Source organism: Tilletiopsis washingtonensis, assembly GCF_003144115.1.
Source record: "Tilletiopsis washingtonensis strain MCA 4186 unplaced genomic scaffold FA09scaffold_17, whole genome shotgun sequence".
NCBI classification, from domain to species: Eukaryota; Fungi; Basidiomycota; class Exobasidiomycetes; order Entylomatales; genus Tilletiopsis; species Tilletiopsis washingtonensis.
Genome location: NW_020312014.1, coordinates 98,620 through 115,543, shown reverse-complemented (window position 1 = coordinate 115,543; position 16,924 = coordinate 98,620). Strand labels below are relative to the sequence as shown.

The 16,924-nt window shown below is 67.6% G+C and overlaps 5 protein-coding genes across 5 annotated transcripts in view; 2 read left to right on the top strand and 3 right to left on the bottom strand.

Moving 5' to 3' along the window:
* Nucleotides 1-25: 25 nt before the first annotated feature.
* FA09DRAFT_310560 (hypothetical protein) lies at nt 26-4,739 on the bottom strand. The gene is made up of 7 exons (XM_025740634.1): nt 4,106-4,739; nt 3,419-4,010; nt 3,025-3,368; nt 2,699-2,971; nt 1,011-2,642; nt 675-955; nt 26-615 (listed from the first exon to the last, which is right to left on the bottom strand). The coding sequence occupies exons 1-7, from the start codon at nt 4,673-4,675 to the stop codon at nt 522-524; spliced, it is 3,786 nt and encodes a 1,261-aa protein (XP_025596652.1). The 5' UTR covers nt 4,676-4,739; the 3' UTR covers nt 26-521.
* Nucleotides 4,740-5,799: 1,060 nt separating this feature from the next.
* On the bottom strand, nt 5,800-7,212 carry FA09DRAFT_87085 (hypothetical protein). The gene is made up of 4 exons (XM_025745876.1): nt 7,102-7,212; nt 6,785-7,037; nt 6,480-6,731; nt 5,800-6,417 (listed from the first exon to the last, which is right to left on the bottom strand). The coding sequence occupies exons 2-4, from the start codon at nt 6,926-6,928 to the stop codon at nt 6,103-6,105; spliced, it is 711 nt and encodes a 236-aa protein (XP_025596651.1). The 5' UTR covers nt 6,929-7,037; nt 7,102-7,212; the 3' UTR covers nt 5,800-6,102.
* Nucleotides 7,213-9,145: 1,933 nt separating this feature from the next.
* FA09DRAFT_331266 (hypothetical protein) lies at nt 9,146-11,006 on the top strand. The gene is made up of 6 exons (XM_025742948.1): nt 9,146-9,473; nt 9,849-9,886; nt 9,940-10,095; nt 10,148-10,435; nt 10,495-10,652; nt 10,715-11,006. The coding sequence occupies exons 1-6, from the start codon at nt 9,150-9,152 to the stop codon at nt 10,846-10,848; spliced, it is 1,098 nt and encodes a 365-aa protein (XP_025596650.1). The 5' UTR covers nt 9,146-9,149; the 3' UTR covers nt 10,849-11,006.
* Nucleotides 11,007-11,089: 83 nt separating this feature from the next.
* FA09DRAFT_300022 (DUF1212-domain-containing protein) lies at nt 11,090-12,977 on the bottom strand (the record flags this gene model as incomplete). The annotated part of the gene is made up of 4 exons (XM_025740315.1): nt 11,090-11,182; nt 11,239-11,942; nt 12,026-12,678; nt 12,853-12,977. The coding sequence occupies 4 exons, from the start codon at nt 12,975-12,977 to the stop codon at nt 11,090-11,092; spliced, it is 1,575 nt and encodes a 524-aa protein (XP_025596649.1).
* Nucleotides 12,978-16,688: 3,711 nt separating this feature from the next.
* The window catches only part of FA09DRAFT_331265 (NTF2-like protein), a 2,105-nt gene continuing 1,869 nt past the window's right edge, over nt 16,689-16,924 (top strand). The window contains exon 1 of the mRNA XM_025742947.1: nt 16,689-16,839. Within this exon, the coding sequence (XP_025596648.1) occupies nt 16,699-16,839 (141 nt within the window). The 5' untranslated portion in view covers nt 16,689-16,698. The remainder of the gene's footprint in view (nt 16,840-16,924) is intronic.

The window sequence follows — 16,924 nt, the reverse complement described above, 5'->3', positions numbered from 1 at the left end:
AGTCGCTCTCCGCACCGCAGCGCTGCCGCCGACGACTTCCCGCTGGGCCGATCTCAGCGCCTCACAGCTCTGCGCACCCTCGAGCAGCTGAGCTCAAGGCATGGCCTCAACCCGTATCTCGACTCGCTGCTGGCTGAGCCGGCGTGAGCCGTGCCCGTTGCTGCAGCGTCGGGCGTGGGAAGCGACACGCTGGCACGCAGCCTTGGCGCCCTCATGCGGCGGCGCGCTGGTGTGAAAGCGAGGCGCCACGCGCCGCCCGGCGTACCGTCAAGCGAGTCGAGTCGCGGTGAGCAGCAACTGCGACGTGCGATGCGACGTGCACAAGCCAGACAGCATAGTCGCGGTGCTCCAGCTCCTATCTCCTGGCTACAGAAGGCACCTGCCGGAGCTCTCGAGAGGCGCCGTGCTCATTCTGCCCGGCCACAGAAGGCCCGGTGATGCGCAATTCGCGCCCCTATGGAAGCCAGAGGAGTATAGCTGTCCAGCGCATCGGTGATTGCTACGCCCCCCCCCCCCCGACATCACTGCGCTGGGCCAGCCTGAAACATGCCCTTGGAGAACATGCGTGCCACCGCATCGAAGCCGTCGTCGGCCTCCTCGACCTCTTGCATGAAGCTGCGAAGCACGGACATGGTCAGCCTGCGCGCGTCACATCTGCGGCACCTTCGACTCACAGCTCATGCCGATCCGCAAGCGCCTCGTTGTTCCTGCGAATCTCGCGCACCACGCCATGCGAGCGCGCACAGCTGGGGCACTCGGCCTCGTTGTCGCCCAGACAGCGCTGGTGGTAGCTGTGCTTGCACATAAAGTGCACGCTCGGCAGGTCGAGCTGGCCGCCACAGGCGCTGCAGCGCGTCAGCTGGAAGACGCGCGGCGCATCGGCGTCGCTCAGCTCGGCCACCTCGGCCAGCTTCTTGGCCGTCTCGCCGCGGTACGAGTCGATGAGCCGGCGGTCCTGCAGAGCATGTATCAGGCACAGCACATATGCAGGCACTGCCCTGCACACTCACGGCTTCGATCTCTTCGCGCTCCTGCAGAACTGCGCGCGTCAGATGCTCGCGCACGATGCCCACGCTCGCGACGCCAGTGCGGCCGAGCGCCTGGACGACCTCGAGCGGGCCCATGAGGCCCTCATCCTCGATGTGCTTGAGCACCTTTGCGACATCGGCGTGGTGGCGCTCCAGGATCGCCTCCGACGAGACGAGGTAGCGCAGCACCATGGGGTACAGCTGCGGACTCGACGGGCCATAGCGCCAGAGCGCAGCCATGACCTTGGCGCTGGCCTCGTCGCGGGCGCCTGCGGCCGTGCTGGCGTCCATCCAGAAGCGCAGCACATCCTCGTACATGCCCATGCGCTCGTACAGCAGCACGAGACCCTCGGTGAAGCTCTCCATGGAGCACAGCACCAGGGCCTGCGTAATGTCGTACGGCAGCTGCTCGTGCTGCTCGAGCAGGTGCAGCGCACGCTCGCGCCGCTCGCCTCGCTGAGCGCCGTCAAGGCCGTGCTCGACGTGCAGCAGCAATGCGGCCGGCGCGTCGGGGTCGGCGTTGCTGTCGCGCGCAGAGGCGAGGTACAGCTCGAGCAGCGTGTTCCAGATGGCGCACTGGTCCTTGTGGTCCTCATCGACAAAGACGTCGTCGCTCGGCTCCATGCCCAGCTCGCGCAGCGCACGCTCGACCTCGTCATCGCTGCCCGCCGTGGCAGCCAGCGGCGCCAGTGCGCCGGCCGAGAGCGGCTCGTGTGACGCAGCGTGCGTGTCCATGTCCACCCTCTGCCCCCAGCGCGCCAGGGCGACCGTCTCGAGGAAGCGCACAAAGTGCGCCGGATGCCGGATGAAGTGCGCAAAGAACGTGCGCGGCGACGGCGTGTGGTACGCGTCGGCTGGCGCCTGAGCGCCGTTGCTCTCCGCCACGCCGTCGAGGTGGTACGGCTCAATGGCCAGCGAGGTTCTCTCCGACGTGTGCGCGGGCATGCTTGGCGTCGACGCACTGGTCCCGGCGCCGCCTGTGGCCTCTTGCTGCGCCGAGGCATTTGCTGGCTTGCCATAGTGCCCGACCTGCAGATAGGAGAGGTACGCCGCAGCGACCGAGCGCTCTTGCGCTGCTGCGATGCCCGCGCCGACGGCAATGGGCTTGGGGCTAAAGAGACCAGAGCAGAGCTCGATGAGCAAGTCCGTCGTGGCGTCCGGCAGCTCGGCGAGGAGCAGCTTGCCGTAGCGCTGCAGGTACAGCTCTGCATCGGCCGCACGCAGGCTGCGCACATAGCCTAGCGCGTCCTCAAAGTCATGTGCGTCCTCGAGCTGGATACGCATGTACTCGTCGTGCTCGTGGTAGCGCTTGGCCAGGTATGCCGCGTGGCCGTGGTAGCCCGCCTGCCGACACACGCGGATCGCCGTGGCGAGGTCGAACGGCAGCTCCTCGCGCGGCGTCTCGCCGTCGGCATCCACCTCGTGCGGCCCATGCTCGTGGCCGCCTGCGCTGCCGGGCATGGGACGCTTGATGAAGCGATCGAGCGATGCTACGTCCTTGAGCTTGGTGAAGCAGTTCAGCAGGAGCGTCGTGTGGTCCGAGTTCGCCAGGCCGCGCGCGTGCAGCTCCTGCAGGTACGTCGTGAGGTTGTTGATGCGCTGAGCGTCGAGGAACTGCGCCGGTAATGGCATGTCAGTTGCAGCGCCTGGCTCCGCAGTGCGCCACGCACCTTGCGGATGACATACGACGGCTGCGTGACGCCAATCGTCTTGACGAACTGCGCCATGGCGCCGTCAAAGTCGCCCTTGGTGTACAGGTGGTCGCCGTAGCGCCGGAAGATGTCGCCGAGCAGCGCATCGATCGGCGGCGCCTCGCCATTCGGCGCCGACGCGGCGCTGCGGGCCGCGTGCGAGCGCGCCACGCTGACGGCGACGAGGAAGAGCGACTTGCGGAACAGCAGGTCGAGCTTGGCGCGCAGCGCCTTCTCCTCCAGCCGCGTGAGCTGTCAGAGACGTGTCAGCGCGGGTGTCTGCAGCAGCGGAGCTCCAGACTCACAGTGCCATCGTCGCCGAGCACGAGCACCTCGCCGTTCTCGCCCGTCCAGGCGAGCCTCACGCCGCCCTCAAACGTGCCGCTGTACGCAACGAGCTTGTTGTCCAGGTCAAAGACGGTGACCTTGGCGACCTCGCTCGGCGCCGCACTGCCTCGCCGGCCGGCAGCACCGTTGAGCGGCGGCGGTCGGCCCGCTGGCGACACGCCGAGCGGAGAGTTGTGACCCTGCCGATCCCGTGCATTGACGTGGTTGCGCACCGTTGCTGATGCCGAGGCGGCCGAGGCCGCCATGGGAGGCGAGACGATGACCAGCTGCGTGTTGTTGAGGTGTATTGACGACTTGGGGCCTGTGCTGAAGTCAGCAGGGTGCGGCTGCCGTGACTCCCGCGGCACTCACCCTCATAGGCCAGGCAGACCTCTCGCCCGTCAGGGCCAACGACATAGATCGCCTCCTCGCGCGCGACGACCATCTTGCCAGCCAGCTCCGATGCCGCAGCGGACGCGCCAGGCACGACGGCGCCGCAGCCCAGCGCGCAGCCGACGTCGTCGATGACAGCGGCGGGACTGCCAGCGCCGCTGCCAAGGACGTTGTAGCGCAGTGTACGCGTGAGCGTGACGATGAAGAGCTGCACTGCAATGGCAGCTGTTGGTGGAGCGGCAGACGCCGATGGCGGAGCTGCACGGGCTGGCCGACGCCGCGAGGAGGCTTCGCGCGGACGCCGTGGGGCCTCGGCGGGAGCGGCAGCCGGCAGAGTCTCGGAGAAGCCGAGCGCAGTCACGGGCTCAGTGCCGCCCGCCGACGAGCCGCTCGAGGGCTGGTAGACGACCTTGAACTTGGGCAGTGGCGCGACGGGCGCTTGCGCACCGCCGGGTGCCGCTGTCGTGGCCGTCTGGAGCACGGCGTCGAGCGAGCGCAGGAGCAGCACCGAGCCGTCGGCCAGCGCCAGCGAGAGGTACGAGAGCGAGGGTGTGTGCGCGAGCGCCGCGACCTGCGCAGCGAGCAGAGTCAGCCGCGGGTGTGTCTCGCCCGGCGCTGGGCAGCACAACGCTGCCTAACGCCCTGCCTGCCCGCCTCTGCACTCACCGGATGCGGTCTGCTGCCATGCTGAACCTTTCCTTCGCACAACAGACGCGGCGCCCACTCGGGACCGCTCTGCAGCACCCGCAGGTCCCAGATCCGCAGCACCGGGAAGCGCACGCCGTCCTCCTCGCCGAGCGTGACGACACGCCCACGCGCATCGGCACTGAGGTGCGTCACGCGCCCGTGTGCGTAGGCGCTCCAGCGCGCCAGCGGGGCGTACGTGGCCGGATGGAGCACATGCACGTCGCCCGAGATGTCGGCCAGCAGCACTGCGGCGGTGGGCGGTGCGGCGTTCGGCTGGGCCTCGGGCGCACCCGAGCCTGAAGCCTCAGCTGCAGGCACTGGCGCGGGCGGCAGCGGCGGGCAGACGGGCGCACGACAGAGCGCAGCGATGAGGTTGGGCTGGCGCAGCGCAGCGGGCGGGCGCGCCAGGTCGGCGGCATCGCGGATGCGAGCGGGCTCGTAGAACTGCAGCTGTCGGTATGCCGGTGCGCCAGACGAGGAGCCGGCTGGCGCGGCGGCGTGCGCCGCATCGCTGCCGCCGGCACTGCTGCCGCCGTTGGCGACGGGCATGACGGGAGAGCGTGCGAGTGGAAGCAGCGAAAGGGACAGCAGGCCGAGATGGCGCTGGAAGATGTGGAGCGAGGGCAAGGCTGCTCGAGCGGCGCGCGGCGGTGCGCACAGACCGAGCGGACGAGGCGCTCCTTTCCCACGCTCTCCATCCGCGCTCGCGCGCCCCTCCACGCCAAGGCAGAGCGCAGCGTCTCGCTCGAGTCTGTAGCATGACAGCGGGCAGCACGAAAGAAGAATGCATCACTATTCGAGCTTCGTGTGGAGGAAGCAGTTGAGACAGGGGAGGGAGCCGAGCCGTGTACGATGAGGCTGCTGCGAGCGAAGATCTGGGCTGGCGTGAGCGGGCACTGCGTGCTGGTTTCTTTCTTGATCACGCACTCTGCTTGCTGGCCTCGAGAGACGATGGCATCCGTCCGCGGGGAATGGCACGGGCGCGAGCAAGCTTCTGACCGGAAGAGATGACGGTTGCTGTGCTCGGTGCTGTCAGCTCTCTGTTCAAAGCGCTGCGAAATGTGAAGCTCACCTGCTCGCCGCCGTAGCGAATGGCGACGCAAACGGTCTTGCGAGTCGGCACGTGTCGAAGACCGTACAGAAGACCAACGCGTACGAGGCGAGTTTTGATGACGCGCTCGGATGAGACCGAACATGAGTCGAAGAAAGCAGCGAAGGAAGCTTGCCGGGCGTGCGAAGGCCGATGAGTCGACCATCGCAACGCCGGCATGCTCTCCTTGCCGCGATCTTGAACAGAGGGCTGGGCGACATCCGATGCGGCACCGGCAGCGAAGCTGAGCTCGAGGTCGACGTGATTTTCTCTGCCTCTCGGCGGCGTCGAGACAGTCTGCACTGTAGCAAGAAGAAGGCGATCCTCCGCTGAGAAGAGACGCCTGGAGTCCAGACCTCTCTGTCCAGCGATGGATGACAAAATTCTTTCTACAGTGCACTCTGCCACTACGTCACAGGCCGCTGCCGGTGCTGCACGAGCGTCAGCGGTCGGGTCACTGTGCAGCTCAGCCTGATGATGCAGAGCTCACTTTCGTGCAGCGCCGAGCCAGTCGTCCTCGAGCGCCAGAAGACTCCGTCGAGGCGGCGACGGCGACGAAGACAAAGTCCGGCGAGTTGGGCCTTGGCGTCGCGCCGGCGGAGATTGAAGACAAACTCTCATCCCGAGGAAAAAGCAAACGCCGACGTGGCGACGCTTGCGTGGTCCTCGAATGGGAGGACGAAGTCAATCTCAGCCGGAGCAGCGCCGGGCGATAGCGAGCTCCAGAGCGATGCACAGCGTCGAGTCGATGAGCGAGGACTCGATGAAGGCGATCGTAGCAGCGCCTGTCCACAGCGGCCGCTCCACGCATGACACCGACGAAGAGTGGCTCAGAACCGGAAGAAGCAACGGCTGGGCGCTCAGCAGCCACGTGAAAACGTGACTGCTAGGCGGCCAAGCGCTGGTCTACCGAGTCTGCACCAAAGTTCGACGGCCGCATGCGTCTAGTGGCTCTCGTACAGGCGCAGCGACGTCGAGGAGCCGGTCTTGTGTTGCTGGCAGTCGGCCTGCTTGACGGCGATGAGCTTGCCCGAGAGGTCTGCAATGAGCTACAACCCGACAGAGATGAGGCGAACACGGTCTCGGCTCGTGCTCGTTCGTCTCTGTCGAGATGCAGCCATCGCAGACAAGCAGCGCAAACTGACGTCCTGAAGCAGACGGCTCGGCGGTCGAAGAGCGCTCGTTGTCGTCGTATTCGGCGCTGACGGAGAGAGTCAGCGACGGTCACACGAGCTACGCGCATGTCCGAGGCATTGTGCTCACCGTCAGCGACGTCGCGTCTTCCTCTCCTCGCTGCTCTCGACCGGCTTGCATGGCGGAGTGAAGCACTGCGAGATGATCGCGACGGTCACAGGTCAAGTCTTGGGCGTGACACACGCTTGTGTGTAGAACCACCTCGACTTGACACGCGCTCAACATCGTACACCTCGACGTGTGTCCACTCCGCGACGACCTCCGGCGAGTCAGCTTGGCGGCGGAGAGCTCGAAGTGGACGGTGAGGTTGAGCCTGCGCCGCTGAGTAGTGTCAGCTAGGGGCACCTTTGCTACCTCAAAAGCACGGCTCTCACCTTGCGCGATGCAGCATCCTCCACCCGTTGCACGCCTTGCTCGGCTTGCGTGGCGGCGACGTTCATGTCCAAGACGACTGCAGCGAACCCCGGCAACTCATGGATCCATTGAGCACGAGCACGGCTCGCGAGCAATGCACCCATAGCTGCAGGTCGCCGCTGCAGTCACTCTCGGTCACCATATCTACGCGACGATGTCCGAGTGTCGGCCGGCTTGACGACGAAGAGAGACTCGCGGGCGGGCGAGTCGAACCTGACGATGATTGAGAGTGTCAGCAAAAAGGTCGCTGCGCCATCGACTGCGACTCCTTCCTTACCTTTGATGCTGCATCACTTCGCGCTCCTCGCGGCCGATGATGACGACAAAGACGACGACGGCATGTCGGAGGCGACGACGAAGAGCCGAAGTCGACGATGGGCACAGCGATGGATCCGCTCAAACGATCGCGAAGCGCAGGACGAGAAGGGGTCTCGCATTATCATCCCCGCTGGGGGGATGTGCTGACAACGCTTGTAATGCGCTGTTACATGTGTGTGGTGTGTGGTGGCGGGGGGCAGAGGCAAAGGAGCGTGTGAAGTGAGATTGGGGGTGGAGTGAAGTAGCGTGCGACGTGCGCGGACGGCGAGCTGAGGCAGGGAGGGTCAGCGATGCGCTCGTGGCATGTTGCGAGCAGCAGCGGCGCACACTCAGCGCGGGGCGCGATGGCCACGGCACGAGACATCCAGCGCCGGACCTGATGAGGGGCAGGTAGTCAGCACTGCAGCAGGAGGCGACAGGTGCCACGGCGACGCACGTGGCAGCGTGGGATGGGGTGGGGGCGAGGAGCGATCAACGGCAGCGGCAGGGCGGTGCGTGGCAGTGGACAGAGCGTAGGTGCCAGCGGCTGGGCGCGGGAGAGAGGAGAAGGGGGCCGGGGGCAGGCGTCAGTCAAGTGCAGCGCATGCGCAGTCGCGGCCGTGCTCACAACAGGCGCCACCCGAGCAGCGACGACGACGGCGGCGACGACGACGGCGGCGACGACGGCCTCCAGGCGCTGGAGCGAGGAGGCTGAGGTGCAGGCATCAGTTCAGCGCAGCTCGGGCGGGCGCTGTGTTGCCTCTGCTCACCCTGCACGACACGGCCGAGGCGGAGCGCCGCAGGGGAGCGGGAGAGGGTGGTGGCGGGAGGCAGGGGGCAGCGCCGGGGGCGCAGCCTTTATACGGTGCGCAGCAGGCCGGGCGGGGCTGTGCTGGCGTGCCGCAGCAGAGCCGCGGCAGCAGGCAGGTGCGGCGAAGCAGCGGGGCGCGGCGGGGCTCCCTTTTGACGGGCAGGCGACACGGGTCGAGTCAGGGCACGCGAGCCGTGTCGCGCTTGCTCGACCCTTCGGCGCTGCTCAAAGCAAGCTTCAGCAGCGCCCATCAGAGGGAGAGACTCTCCGCCTGCGTAACGGTCGTCGGCCCGCGGAGACAGGCCGCCGACCGCAGCGGTCGGCCACTCAAGGAGGTGACGCAGCCGAGGCCGAGGCGGCCAGACCCCTAACACGACGCGCGCTCGAGCGTGTCCTTCGGACGTCGTCAGACGGGCGTTGCGCCCAGAAATTGCAGAGACGTCCTCTCGCTTCCGCTTCTTTCGCATCGTGTGCATCGTGAGCCTGCGCATCTTCTGCGCTAGTTGAAGAGTTGTGCTGCTCGCACGAAAGCGTCGCGAGCGCCCTCTGGAGATGCGGCTTCGCGTCGGACGGCCGACGTGCGTGGGAAACGGCCGCTGCTGCTGCTGGCAGAGCGTCGTCGCGGCGAGGCGCCGGCTCGTGCGCCGCGCCAGGAGCTGCAGCAGGTGAGCAGGTGCGCACGCACACGCCAGCTGTTGATCGCAGAGCGTACATCCTCATTCTGAGCCTCTCTGCATGCGATGCTGCAAGGCCTCTGGCGCAGTGCGAGCAGCGAAGGAGCGAGGCGGGAGGAGTCAGCGTGGGAGCAGCGCGCGAGGCAGGCGATCGAGATCTGGCGCCGCGCGGCGGCAGCGGCGAGGTGACATCACCGCCTCGAGCGCGGCGGCGCGCGGGCTGCTGCGCTCCTCGCCGCCGCCTCGCCTTCCCCCCTCCTCCTCGCCGCAGTCGCGCAGCGAGTGAGCATGTTTCGCGAGCATGAAGCAGTAGACAGTGAGGCAGCAAATGCTGATGCCTGTGCTGCGTCGGCGGCCTGGCTGAGCGGTGAGCGGTGCATGTCGCGCGCCTGGCGCGGGCAGCGGCGGCGGCGTGTGGAGCTTGTGCGGCGGGCCATGCGGGTGCAGATCGACGCGGCGGCGGCGGCGCGGCGGAGCGGGTGCGTTTGGCATGCCTCGGCTGCGCGCCTCTCTCTTGCCTTCTCACCACATCCACCTTCCTCCATGTCTCGTCCCTCGTCTCGCTTCGCCGACCACGTCTACCGTCCTGTGCAGGGCGATCCCGGCATGCCTGCGCCCGCGCCCGTCGTGTCGGCGGCGGCCATGACGCGCGTGCAGGTGCTCACGCCGCTCAGCATCCTCGTCAGCGCCGGCACGCTCATCGTCACGAGCATCCTCACGCGCCCGCGCCTCAACGACGTCAGCGAGGCACACCCCACCTACCTCACGCCCAACGCAAAGTGGCTCATGGCCTACTGGAGCGTCATCTACCTCTGCCAGATTGGCTTTGCGCTGCTCTGTGTCGTGGGCCAGAAGCCCGAGACCAAGGTGAGCAAGGACCCAACGCACGGCAGGGCAGTGGTGGGGTAAGAGGAAAGACCCAATTGGTGGGATGACGCTAGCAGAGGCGAGCGCGTGGACACCTGGCACAGAGTGGCGGCGCTGCTGATGGCGCTGCTTGCCGGGCAGCCGGTGGGTGGAGTGCCGAGTCGCACGCAGCCGGAGCGGATGCCTGGTAGCGCGCGGCCGTTGCGCCCGCAGCGTGGAGTCGCGCCAGAGGTCCTGGACGCCCAGCAGAGCTTGGCCGCGCATCGATGGCCGAAGGCGGGCTGTCGCCCAGAGGTCCGTGCAGCGCGGTGCCTCGCAGCTGTCGCCGATCTCCACGCCGAGCTGGCCCTCTTACTGACCCTCCTTTCCGAGCAGAAGCTGCTGGCGTCCGGCGTCGGAGTGCGTCTTGCGCTGTGAGTGGTGCCTGCGCAGCCGCCGCACTTGCCCGTCGCTCACCCCTCCGCAGCGTCAACTTCCTGCTCGCCGGCTGGGCCGTGTCGTGGATCATCAATACGCACGTGTCGTTCATCGTCGGCACGTCGCTGCTCGGAGCCATCACGCTCGTGCTGCTCATTACCGCCGGGCTGCTGGCCTTCTGGCTGCCCGCCGACTCGCGCCACCCGTGAGTGGCCAGGGCCTGGCCAGTGTTGCCGAGCTGACGCAGGCCCTTGCAGCCTCGACTGGCTCTTTGTGCACGTGCCGATCAAGATGCTGCTCGTGAGCATGATTGCCGTCGACTTTGGGCAGCAGCTCTTCATGGCGCTCGAGTGGGACGGCGGCAAGGGGCACGACCTCGACGCGTCCGTCTGGCCGACATTCTACACGCTCATGGGCGTCGGCGCCTTCAATTCGCTCTGGATCTTCACCTTCAGCGACCTGACATGGGCAGCGTCGGGCATTGTGCTCAACCTCGCCCTGCTGGCGCACCCCAAGATTCCGCGGCATGCGCGGCCCGCCGAGGTGTGAGTGGCGCAAGGAAACACCTAGCTGCGGCAAGCGCATGGCTGACCTCGCAATGCAGCACCGCGGCGATCATCTGCAGCATCGCACTGCAGGGCACGGCGCTGCTCGGCTCGTATGCGCACAAGTACATTGCGCACCAGCGCGAGCAGCGGCGCATCCGTCTCGGCTCGGAGGATGATGCGGCAGCGCGGCTGCAGGAGGCCGAGGCCGAGGCTGGTGAGTCTGCAGCGAGTGCTAGGCTCCAGCTGCTGCCGTGCTGACGCTGGCATCCGCTCTAGCAGCGGCCCGCGCACGCGCAGACGCCTACGCCGCGCAGCAAAACGGCGGCCGTCTGCCGCACGCTGGCGAGGACGAGGAGCAGGGGGGCGTGGGAGTGACGCGCCACCTCGGCAGCTCCGGCTCCAGCGCGTAAGTCGCGAGCGTCAGTCGAACGCGACTGTTCGCCGAGTGCTTCTGTGCATGCCTATGCCTCTCTCCCAAATACCAAATGCGCCTCTGCGCGCTGTACATAGCTCCCCACCCGTCTCAACCGCATCAATGCCACGCTGTCAATGCTCTGCACCCCCCCCCCCTCTCACACACAGTAGTCGAGAAAGCATGCCATTGCCGAGCACCGCGCCACGCCGCGCCGCGCCTCGCCTCGCCATGCGCACTCAGAAGGCAAAGAGCGCTCCGCCCTTCTTGCGGCCGACGGAGTAGACGACGAGCGCGGACATGAAGAGCCCGACAGTGATGCCGATGGCGACCTGTGGGGCAAGGGGTGAGTCGCAGCTCTGCAGCCGTGGGCCTCTGCTCGACTCACCTGCACCATGCGCAGCGCAAAGCTCAGGCCGTTGGAGTACAGGTCGCCGTCGGAGCCCTTGTACGTCATGGCCAGACCGCCGGCCATGGCCATGCCCGAGGGCACGAGGAAGAGCACGGCGACGGCCGTCGCGGTGAAGGCGGTGCCGCGGAAGACGCGCGAGTAGACGTTGCCGAGGATGCCGATGACAAACGAGCCGATGGCACTGACGACGTCGGAGCGGTTGAAGACGAAGTGGTTCGCCGCCATGTTGGCCGTCCAGCCGGCACAGGCGATGAAGACCATGACGGGCAGGTCCCAGCTGCGCATCGGCTGCAGCAGGTTGAAGCAGGAGAGCAGCGAGAACGTCGGCACAAAGAGGAAGTTGAACCACGGCGACACGGGCTGCCGGTACCACGGCCACTCGGGCAGGCGCTCGCAGTTGATCGTGCCGGCGTTGAGCGCGTTGCTCGTGCCGTTGGTGAAGGTGAAGCTGCCCGTCCACAGCGGCAGCGTCTGGTTGGCGAGGATGAAGCTGCCGTCGACCTTGGTGGAGGACTCGAGCGGCACGTACATCGACTGCCGCGACGCCGGATCCAGCAGGAACCACACGTCGGACCCGATGGCAATGCCAAAGCCGAGGAACAGCGAGTAGATGATGGCGTAGACCATGCGCACCGAGCCGGCGATCATGTTCTTCGACGCGAGCTCCAGCGAGCCGCACACTGGAGGGGAGGGAGGGGGGAGAGGGGGCAAGGAGAGAAAGGTCAGCGATGCAGCACCACGACATGGAACACTCGGCACGCACAAATGATGTAGCCGGGCAGCACGAGGATCAGGCCCGACGACGCAATCGACTGGTAGCAGAACAGGCCCGTCGTGCTGAGGCCGCGCGCCACAAACGAGATCATGATGGCCGTCGAGATCTCAAACACGTTGGAGTACATGGCGTTCTTGCGCGTGACGCGCAGCTGCAGGAATGTCAGCATGGCGCCAAAGGCGGCGGCGACAAAGGCGTCGATGAAGCTGCCGCCAAAGGACATGGGCGCCATGAGCCAGCAGCGGATGGCGGCAAAGCCGATGCGGCTCCACTCGCTCCAGCACGCCTCGGCGCGCAGCAGGCGGTTCAGCTCCTCGGTGCCCTCCTCGACGCCAATCTCGTCGTGCACGACGCGGCGGTAGACGATGTGCACGTCGTGCAGCGGGCCGAGGGCCAGGTCCGACTTGCTCTTGACAAAGTGCGTCTCGGACGTGTGCTTGTCGACGTCGCCAAACGAGGCAATGACGAGTCCGGGAAAGTGGATGAACTGCGCGTCGACCTCGAGCACGTTTGCCGTGGCGTTGAGCTGCGACTCGATGCGGTGCGACGGCGCGCCAAAGAGCATCAGTGCCTTGGCGAGCTTGAGGATGAACTTCTGGCGATGCATGACGTGCGCCGTGTTGGCCGTGATCGTCGTGGTGCTCTTGCGGCGGTCAAACGACTTGCGGCGCGGCTTCGCATAGCCCTCCTCGCCGTTGTTCTCGGCGCCGCCGCCGCCGCCGTTGGCAAAGTCGCGGATCGACGCAAAGCTCAGGCGGCGCGGCGCCGCGGGGCGCCGGCGCATGGGCACGTCGGGGTCGCCCGTCTCGGACGACCAGCTGGAGCGGCGGTGCGTGTACTGCGCCTCGCGCTTGAGCTGCATGCTCTTGCGGATCTTGCCCGTGAGGCGCGGGTCGTCGGGATCCAGCTCCGTCTCGTCCTCGCCCAGCGTCCACGCCATGCTCTGCCGCCGCGCCACGGCAAACGGCGCGTTGGCGGAGAGCGACATGAGACGCTCGGTGCGCGGCACGCCGCGCTCGACGGAGTCGGCCGAGGCGCGCTTCTCCTTGGCGTACGTGGCCCCCTCGTCGTCGTCGTCGTCGCCGCGCAGCGTGTCGCCGCCGAGGCTCTGGCTGCTGGCGCGCTCGCGCAGCGTCGGGTGCTGCAGGCCTGCGCGCTCCGTGCCGTCGCCGGGCGCGGTGACGGCGCCGTAGAGGCCGACGAGCGCCTTTGTGAAGCCGCCCTGGCCGCTGTAGATGCGGCGCACGTCCTGCGCGTCCGTCTCGCGCACCACGCCGCGCTCGCACGGGTCGCCGGCGTCGGCGGCGCGGAAGTTCTCCACGCTCTGCTCGCGCCGGATGAGCGCCGGCTTGAGGCCGGGCGACTTGATGCTGCCGCTCGAGAGCACGCGCGGCGAAAAGGGCTGCACCATCGACGGCGACGAGAAGGGGTCGTAGCGCTGGATGTGCGGCGTCGAGGCGCTGGGCGGCGAGCCGGGCGGCGCCTGCCAGTGCTGTGCGCCGCCGCCGCCGCCGCTGGGCCGAGGCGAGAAGGGCCCGCCCAGAGGCCGCGGCGAGAAGTTGTGCGCCGGCTGGTGCAGGTGCGCCACCGTCGCCGTGGGAGGCGGGCGCTGCGGCATGTGCTGCTGCTGCTGCTGCGGCGCCGTCGACGACGGGTGGTGGCCGAGGCCGAGGCCGATCGGCGCCTTGTGGCCCTTGGGCGGCGCCTGCAGGCTCGTGTGCTGGCCGCTGTGTGCCGACTGCCATGTGCCGTGCTGCGGCGTTTGCTGCGGGCCGAAGGGCGTGTCGATGAAGGCGGCCGTGGAGCGGCGGCCCTTGCACGACTGCCAGTTGTGCACGCCCTCGCCGTCCGACGTCGCCTCGGCCTCGTCGTCGTCGCCGATCTGGAAGTGCGCCGCCGCCGCGCGCGCCGTCGTGGCGGGCACGGGCTCGAGCGGACTGACGTCCTGCGCCATGAGGCTGCGGCGCGAGCGCTCCGCATCGCCGCTCGCCGCGAGCGAGTAGCCGGGGGCAAACGGCGAGCTGGCATTGAAGGCCACGCCGGGCTGCTCTGGGGCGCTCTTGGCAGAAGCAGCAGCAGCCGCCGCCCCGCTGCCACGAGGCGTGCTGCTTGCCTTTGCCATCGTCGGCGGGCCTGCGGCGGCCGAGAGACGCTGCTGCTGCGCCTGCGCCTGCTGCTGCGAGTCGCGCTGCACCTTGGCCTGCGACTCGAAGGCGGCGCGCATCAGCTCGTGGTCCAGGCCGCCGGCGGGCAGCGGCAGCGGCGGCGGCGGCGAGTCCTCCTCGTCGAAGCGCGCGCGGCGCGGCGAGGCAGTGGCACTGCTGTTGTTGCGAGGCTGCATGTCGATGCTGGGGGCGGAGGCTATGCTCTTCAAGAGCTAAGGGGAACAGTAAGTAGAGAGTGTGGATGGCCTGCTGGCGAGAGCGAAGGAAAGTGAAGGCCAGGCGGCGGTAAGAAAAGGTAAAGGAGAATGCGGATGCGGTCTGTCGAGCCAGTCGACAGGTGAGGATCCGAGCGGGGGGAAGATGCCCCAATGTGTGGAGAAGGGTTAAGAAAGAAGTAGAGAGGGTGCCGGGAACAAGAGAAGGGAGAAGTGGTGGTAGGACAGAAAGCCGGGAGGGGGCCAGGAGCGGCACAAGCAGGCAGCGGCCTATGTAGTCTGGGCTGGCACAAAGCAGCAGCTGAGCGGGCTGGCGCACACACATGTGATGCACGCCGAGTGGGACGACCAACTCCAAGGGCCGGCCGCGCCTCCAACGGTCGACGGGCATGGCGCGGCGGCGGCGGCGGCTCGGCGCCCGCTGCGCGCGTTTGTGTGTGCCGCGGCTGCGTCGCCCGCCTCAGCGCCGGTGGGGCCCTGCGGGGGATGGCCAGCACTTCCCAATGCGGCCATTTGGCTTGGCTCTGCAGGCCGAGGAGGGCTGATCAAGCCTGCTCTCGGCGAGGGTCAACGCCGGATGTTGTTCTTCCAGCTGCAGCTGGCAGAGACGGGGCTCGGTACGACAAGCCAGGCGCCCCTCCCGCCTGCATGGGGACCGCTCGGCACCACGCGCGAGCGGCTCTCCTGCTTAGCCACAGCCGCCCAGAGCGCTCACGGGTCCTCGGAGGGGGCAGAGCAAACTACATACAAACATACGCCACGTCACCGGCTGCGGCCTTTGGACCCCTTTGGCTTCAGCCAGAGCAAGTTGTGGGCGTGGTCGCCTGCTCGGCGAGTTTACGTAGCAGAGGCGCAAGGGCCTGCGTCGACTTCGGCGCGCCCGCGCGTGGCACGCGCTTGAACCCTGAGCGGACGGACGACAGCTGCGCAAGCTACGGCTCCAGCATCACAGGCCCTCAGAGGAGGAGAGTCGCGAGACCTCTTTGCGAAAGGCAAGAAGTTGCCTTCGCCGAGCGGCCCCACGCAGCTTGGTACCTGCCGGCACAGCGGCGCCCGCTGACCTTACCACGGCGTGCGGGCATAACCCACGCGCGCGCGCGCGCCGTGCGTTCCTTGTGCTGAGTCTGAACGCCGACGGTCCGCAACTTCACGACGCAACGCGCATCTGCATGCTGCTCTCCTCAACAGCCTAGTGGGACGAGCAACTCTTGGGAGCACCGCAAGACGAGACGCGCAACGGGCGGGGCCAGCGACGCGCGCGCGCCGGCAGCAGCCGGGTGCGGCATGCCCCCGCTTGACCCGGCGTCCGCCTCGGCCTGGCAAGCCGAGCGCGCGGCTGGCAGAGACAAGTGACCAAGAACCCGATCGCAGGCCGCGTCATGAAGGAACACCTCCAGTGCGGGGGGCCAAAGGAAGGAATGCTCAGCAGGGTGCACGGCACATGGCCGAGCAGACGCACAGCTCGGAGGCCCCCCCTCGCGCGCCTCACGCTGCACGCGCGCGCCGAGCCGTTAGCGACCGCTGCTCTGGGCGCGCGTGGCCCGGGCGTTGGGGCCCTCATCTTCGGCGTTTGCAGGTGCAGTGTGAGTGAGGTAGCAGAATGTGCATGGCGGTGTGGCCAAGCTTGGCTCCCCGTCGGCAGCACCACCTTGCGCTGTGTGGCCCCATGTGCGCGGCCCGACGCGGCTCGGTGCGAGATGGCGCGCCGGCGGGCGCAAGGCCTGACCGCTCCAGACATGACGTCGCCACACAGATCAGAGCCTGAGCTCTAAGATCCAGCTCGAAACAGAGGCTATACAGAAAAAGGCACTGCCAACGCCGAGAGAAGGGGTCCATGCCACTGCCGCCCCCGTGCGGACGTTGCTCGTCGGAGGCCCCCCCGCCCGCCGGCTTCTTGCACTAAGACTCTTACTGCTCAAGGGGCCTCCGCCGCGCGGCGCGCGCGCGCATCATGCTGACATAAGCATCGCGCCGCGCCAGATGTGTCCCACGCGCCATTGTCAGATCGCGCGGAGCGCAGCACGGACGAAGCTTGCTTGCTGTCCTCCATCATCATCATCCATCCCACCTCTTCCCCATCCTTGCACCACTACCCAACTGCTTCGCTCCTGGCGCTCGCGCACGTCCACTCGCGAGACTGAGCGTGTGTGTGTGGGGCCACTCGCTTGCGTCCGTCTGCCCGTCTACGCCGTCGCTACGCGCGCTCTCGCACGTGTGGCGCTCCGAGCCCAGAGAGTAGGCGCGCCAATCTCTCTCTCTCTCTCTCTCTCTCTCTCCGGCCATGGCCGCCGCCTCTGCGCAGCAGCAGCCGCAGTCCGACGCGCAGGCCGAGCAGCGCACGCTCGTCGAGTTCGCCTGCAAGGCGGCAGAGACGTTCGTCGCCGCCTACTACGCCGCCGCCGATGCGCCGGGGCGCGGCAGTGTGAGTGTTGTGTGTTGTTGTTGTTGTTGTTGCCGGTCTTGCCCCTTGCTGGGTTGGCTGTTTGGCTGTGCGCTGTGGGGCTGTG

What these genes read in the sequence shown, in the direction of transcription:
- FA09DRAFT_310560 (XM_025740634.1), bottom strand. Translation starts at nt 4,675, where the DNA reads ATGCCCGTCGCCAACGGCGGCAGCAGTGCCGGCGGCAGCGATGCGGCG. An exon ending in TGCTCGGCGACGATGGCACT is followed by an intron (nt 2,972 to 3,024) that starts GTGAGTCTGGAG and finishes CGTCTCTGACAG; the next exon opens with CTCACGCGGCTGGAGGAGAA. An exon ending in CTTGCGGATCGGCATGAGCT is followed by an intron (nt 616 to 674) that starts GTGAGTCGAAGG and finishes CGTGCTTCGCAG; the next exon opens with CTTCATGCAAGAGGTCGAGG.
- FA09DRAFT_87085 (XM_025745876.1), bottom strand. Translation starts at nt 6,928, where the DNA reads ATGGGTGCATTGCTCGCGAGCCGTGCTCGTGCTCAATGGATCCATGAG. An exon ending in AGGATGCTGCATCGCGCAAG is followed by an intron (nt 6,732 to 6,784) that starts GTGAGAGCCGTG and finishes GACACTACTCAG; the next exon opens with CGGCGCAGGCTCAACCTCAC. An exon ending in AAGACGCGACGTCGCTGACG is followed by an intron (nt 6,418 to 6,479) that starts GTGAGCACAATG and finishes TCTCTCCGTCAG; the next exon opens with CGCCGAATACGACGACAACG.
- FA09DRAFT_331266 (XM_025742948.1), top strand. Translation starts at nt 9,150, where the DNA reads ATGTCTCGTCCCTCGTCTCGCTTCGCCGACCACGTCTACCGTCCTGTG. An exon ending in GTCGGAGTGCGTCTTGCGCT is followed by an intron (nt 9,887 to 9,939) that starts GTGAGTGGTGCC and finishes ACCCCTCCGCAG; the next exon opens with CGTCAACTTCCTGCTCGCCG. An exon ending in CATGCGCGGCCCGCCGAGGT is followed by an intron (nt 10,436 to 10,494) that starts GTGAGTGGCGCA and finishes CTCGCAATGCAG; the next exon opens with CACCGCGGCGATCATCTGCA.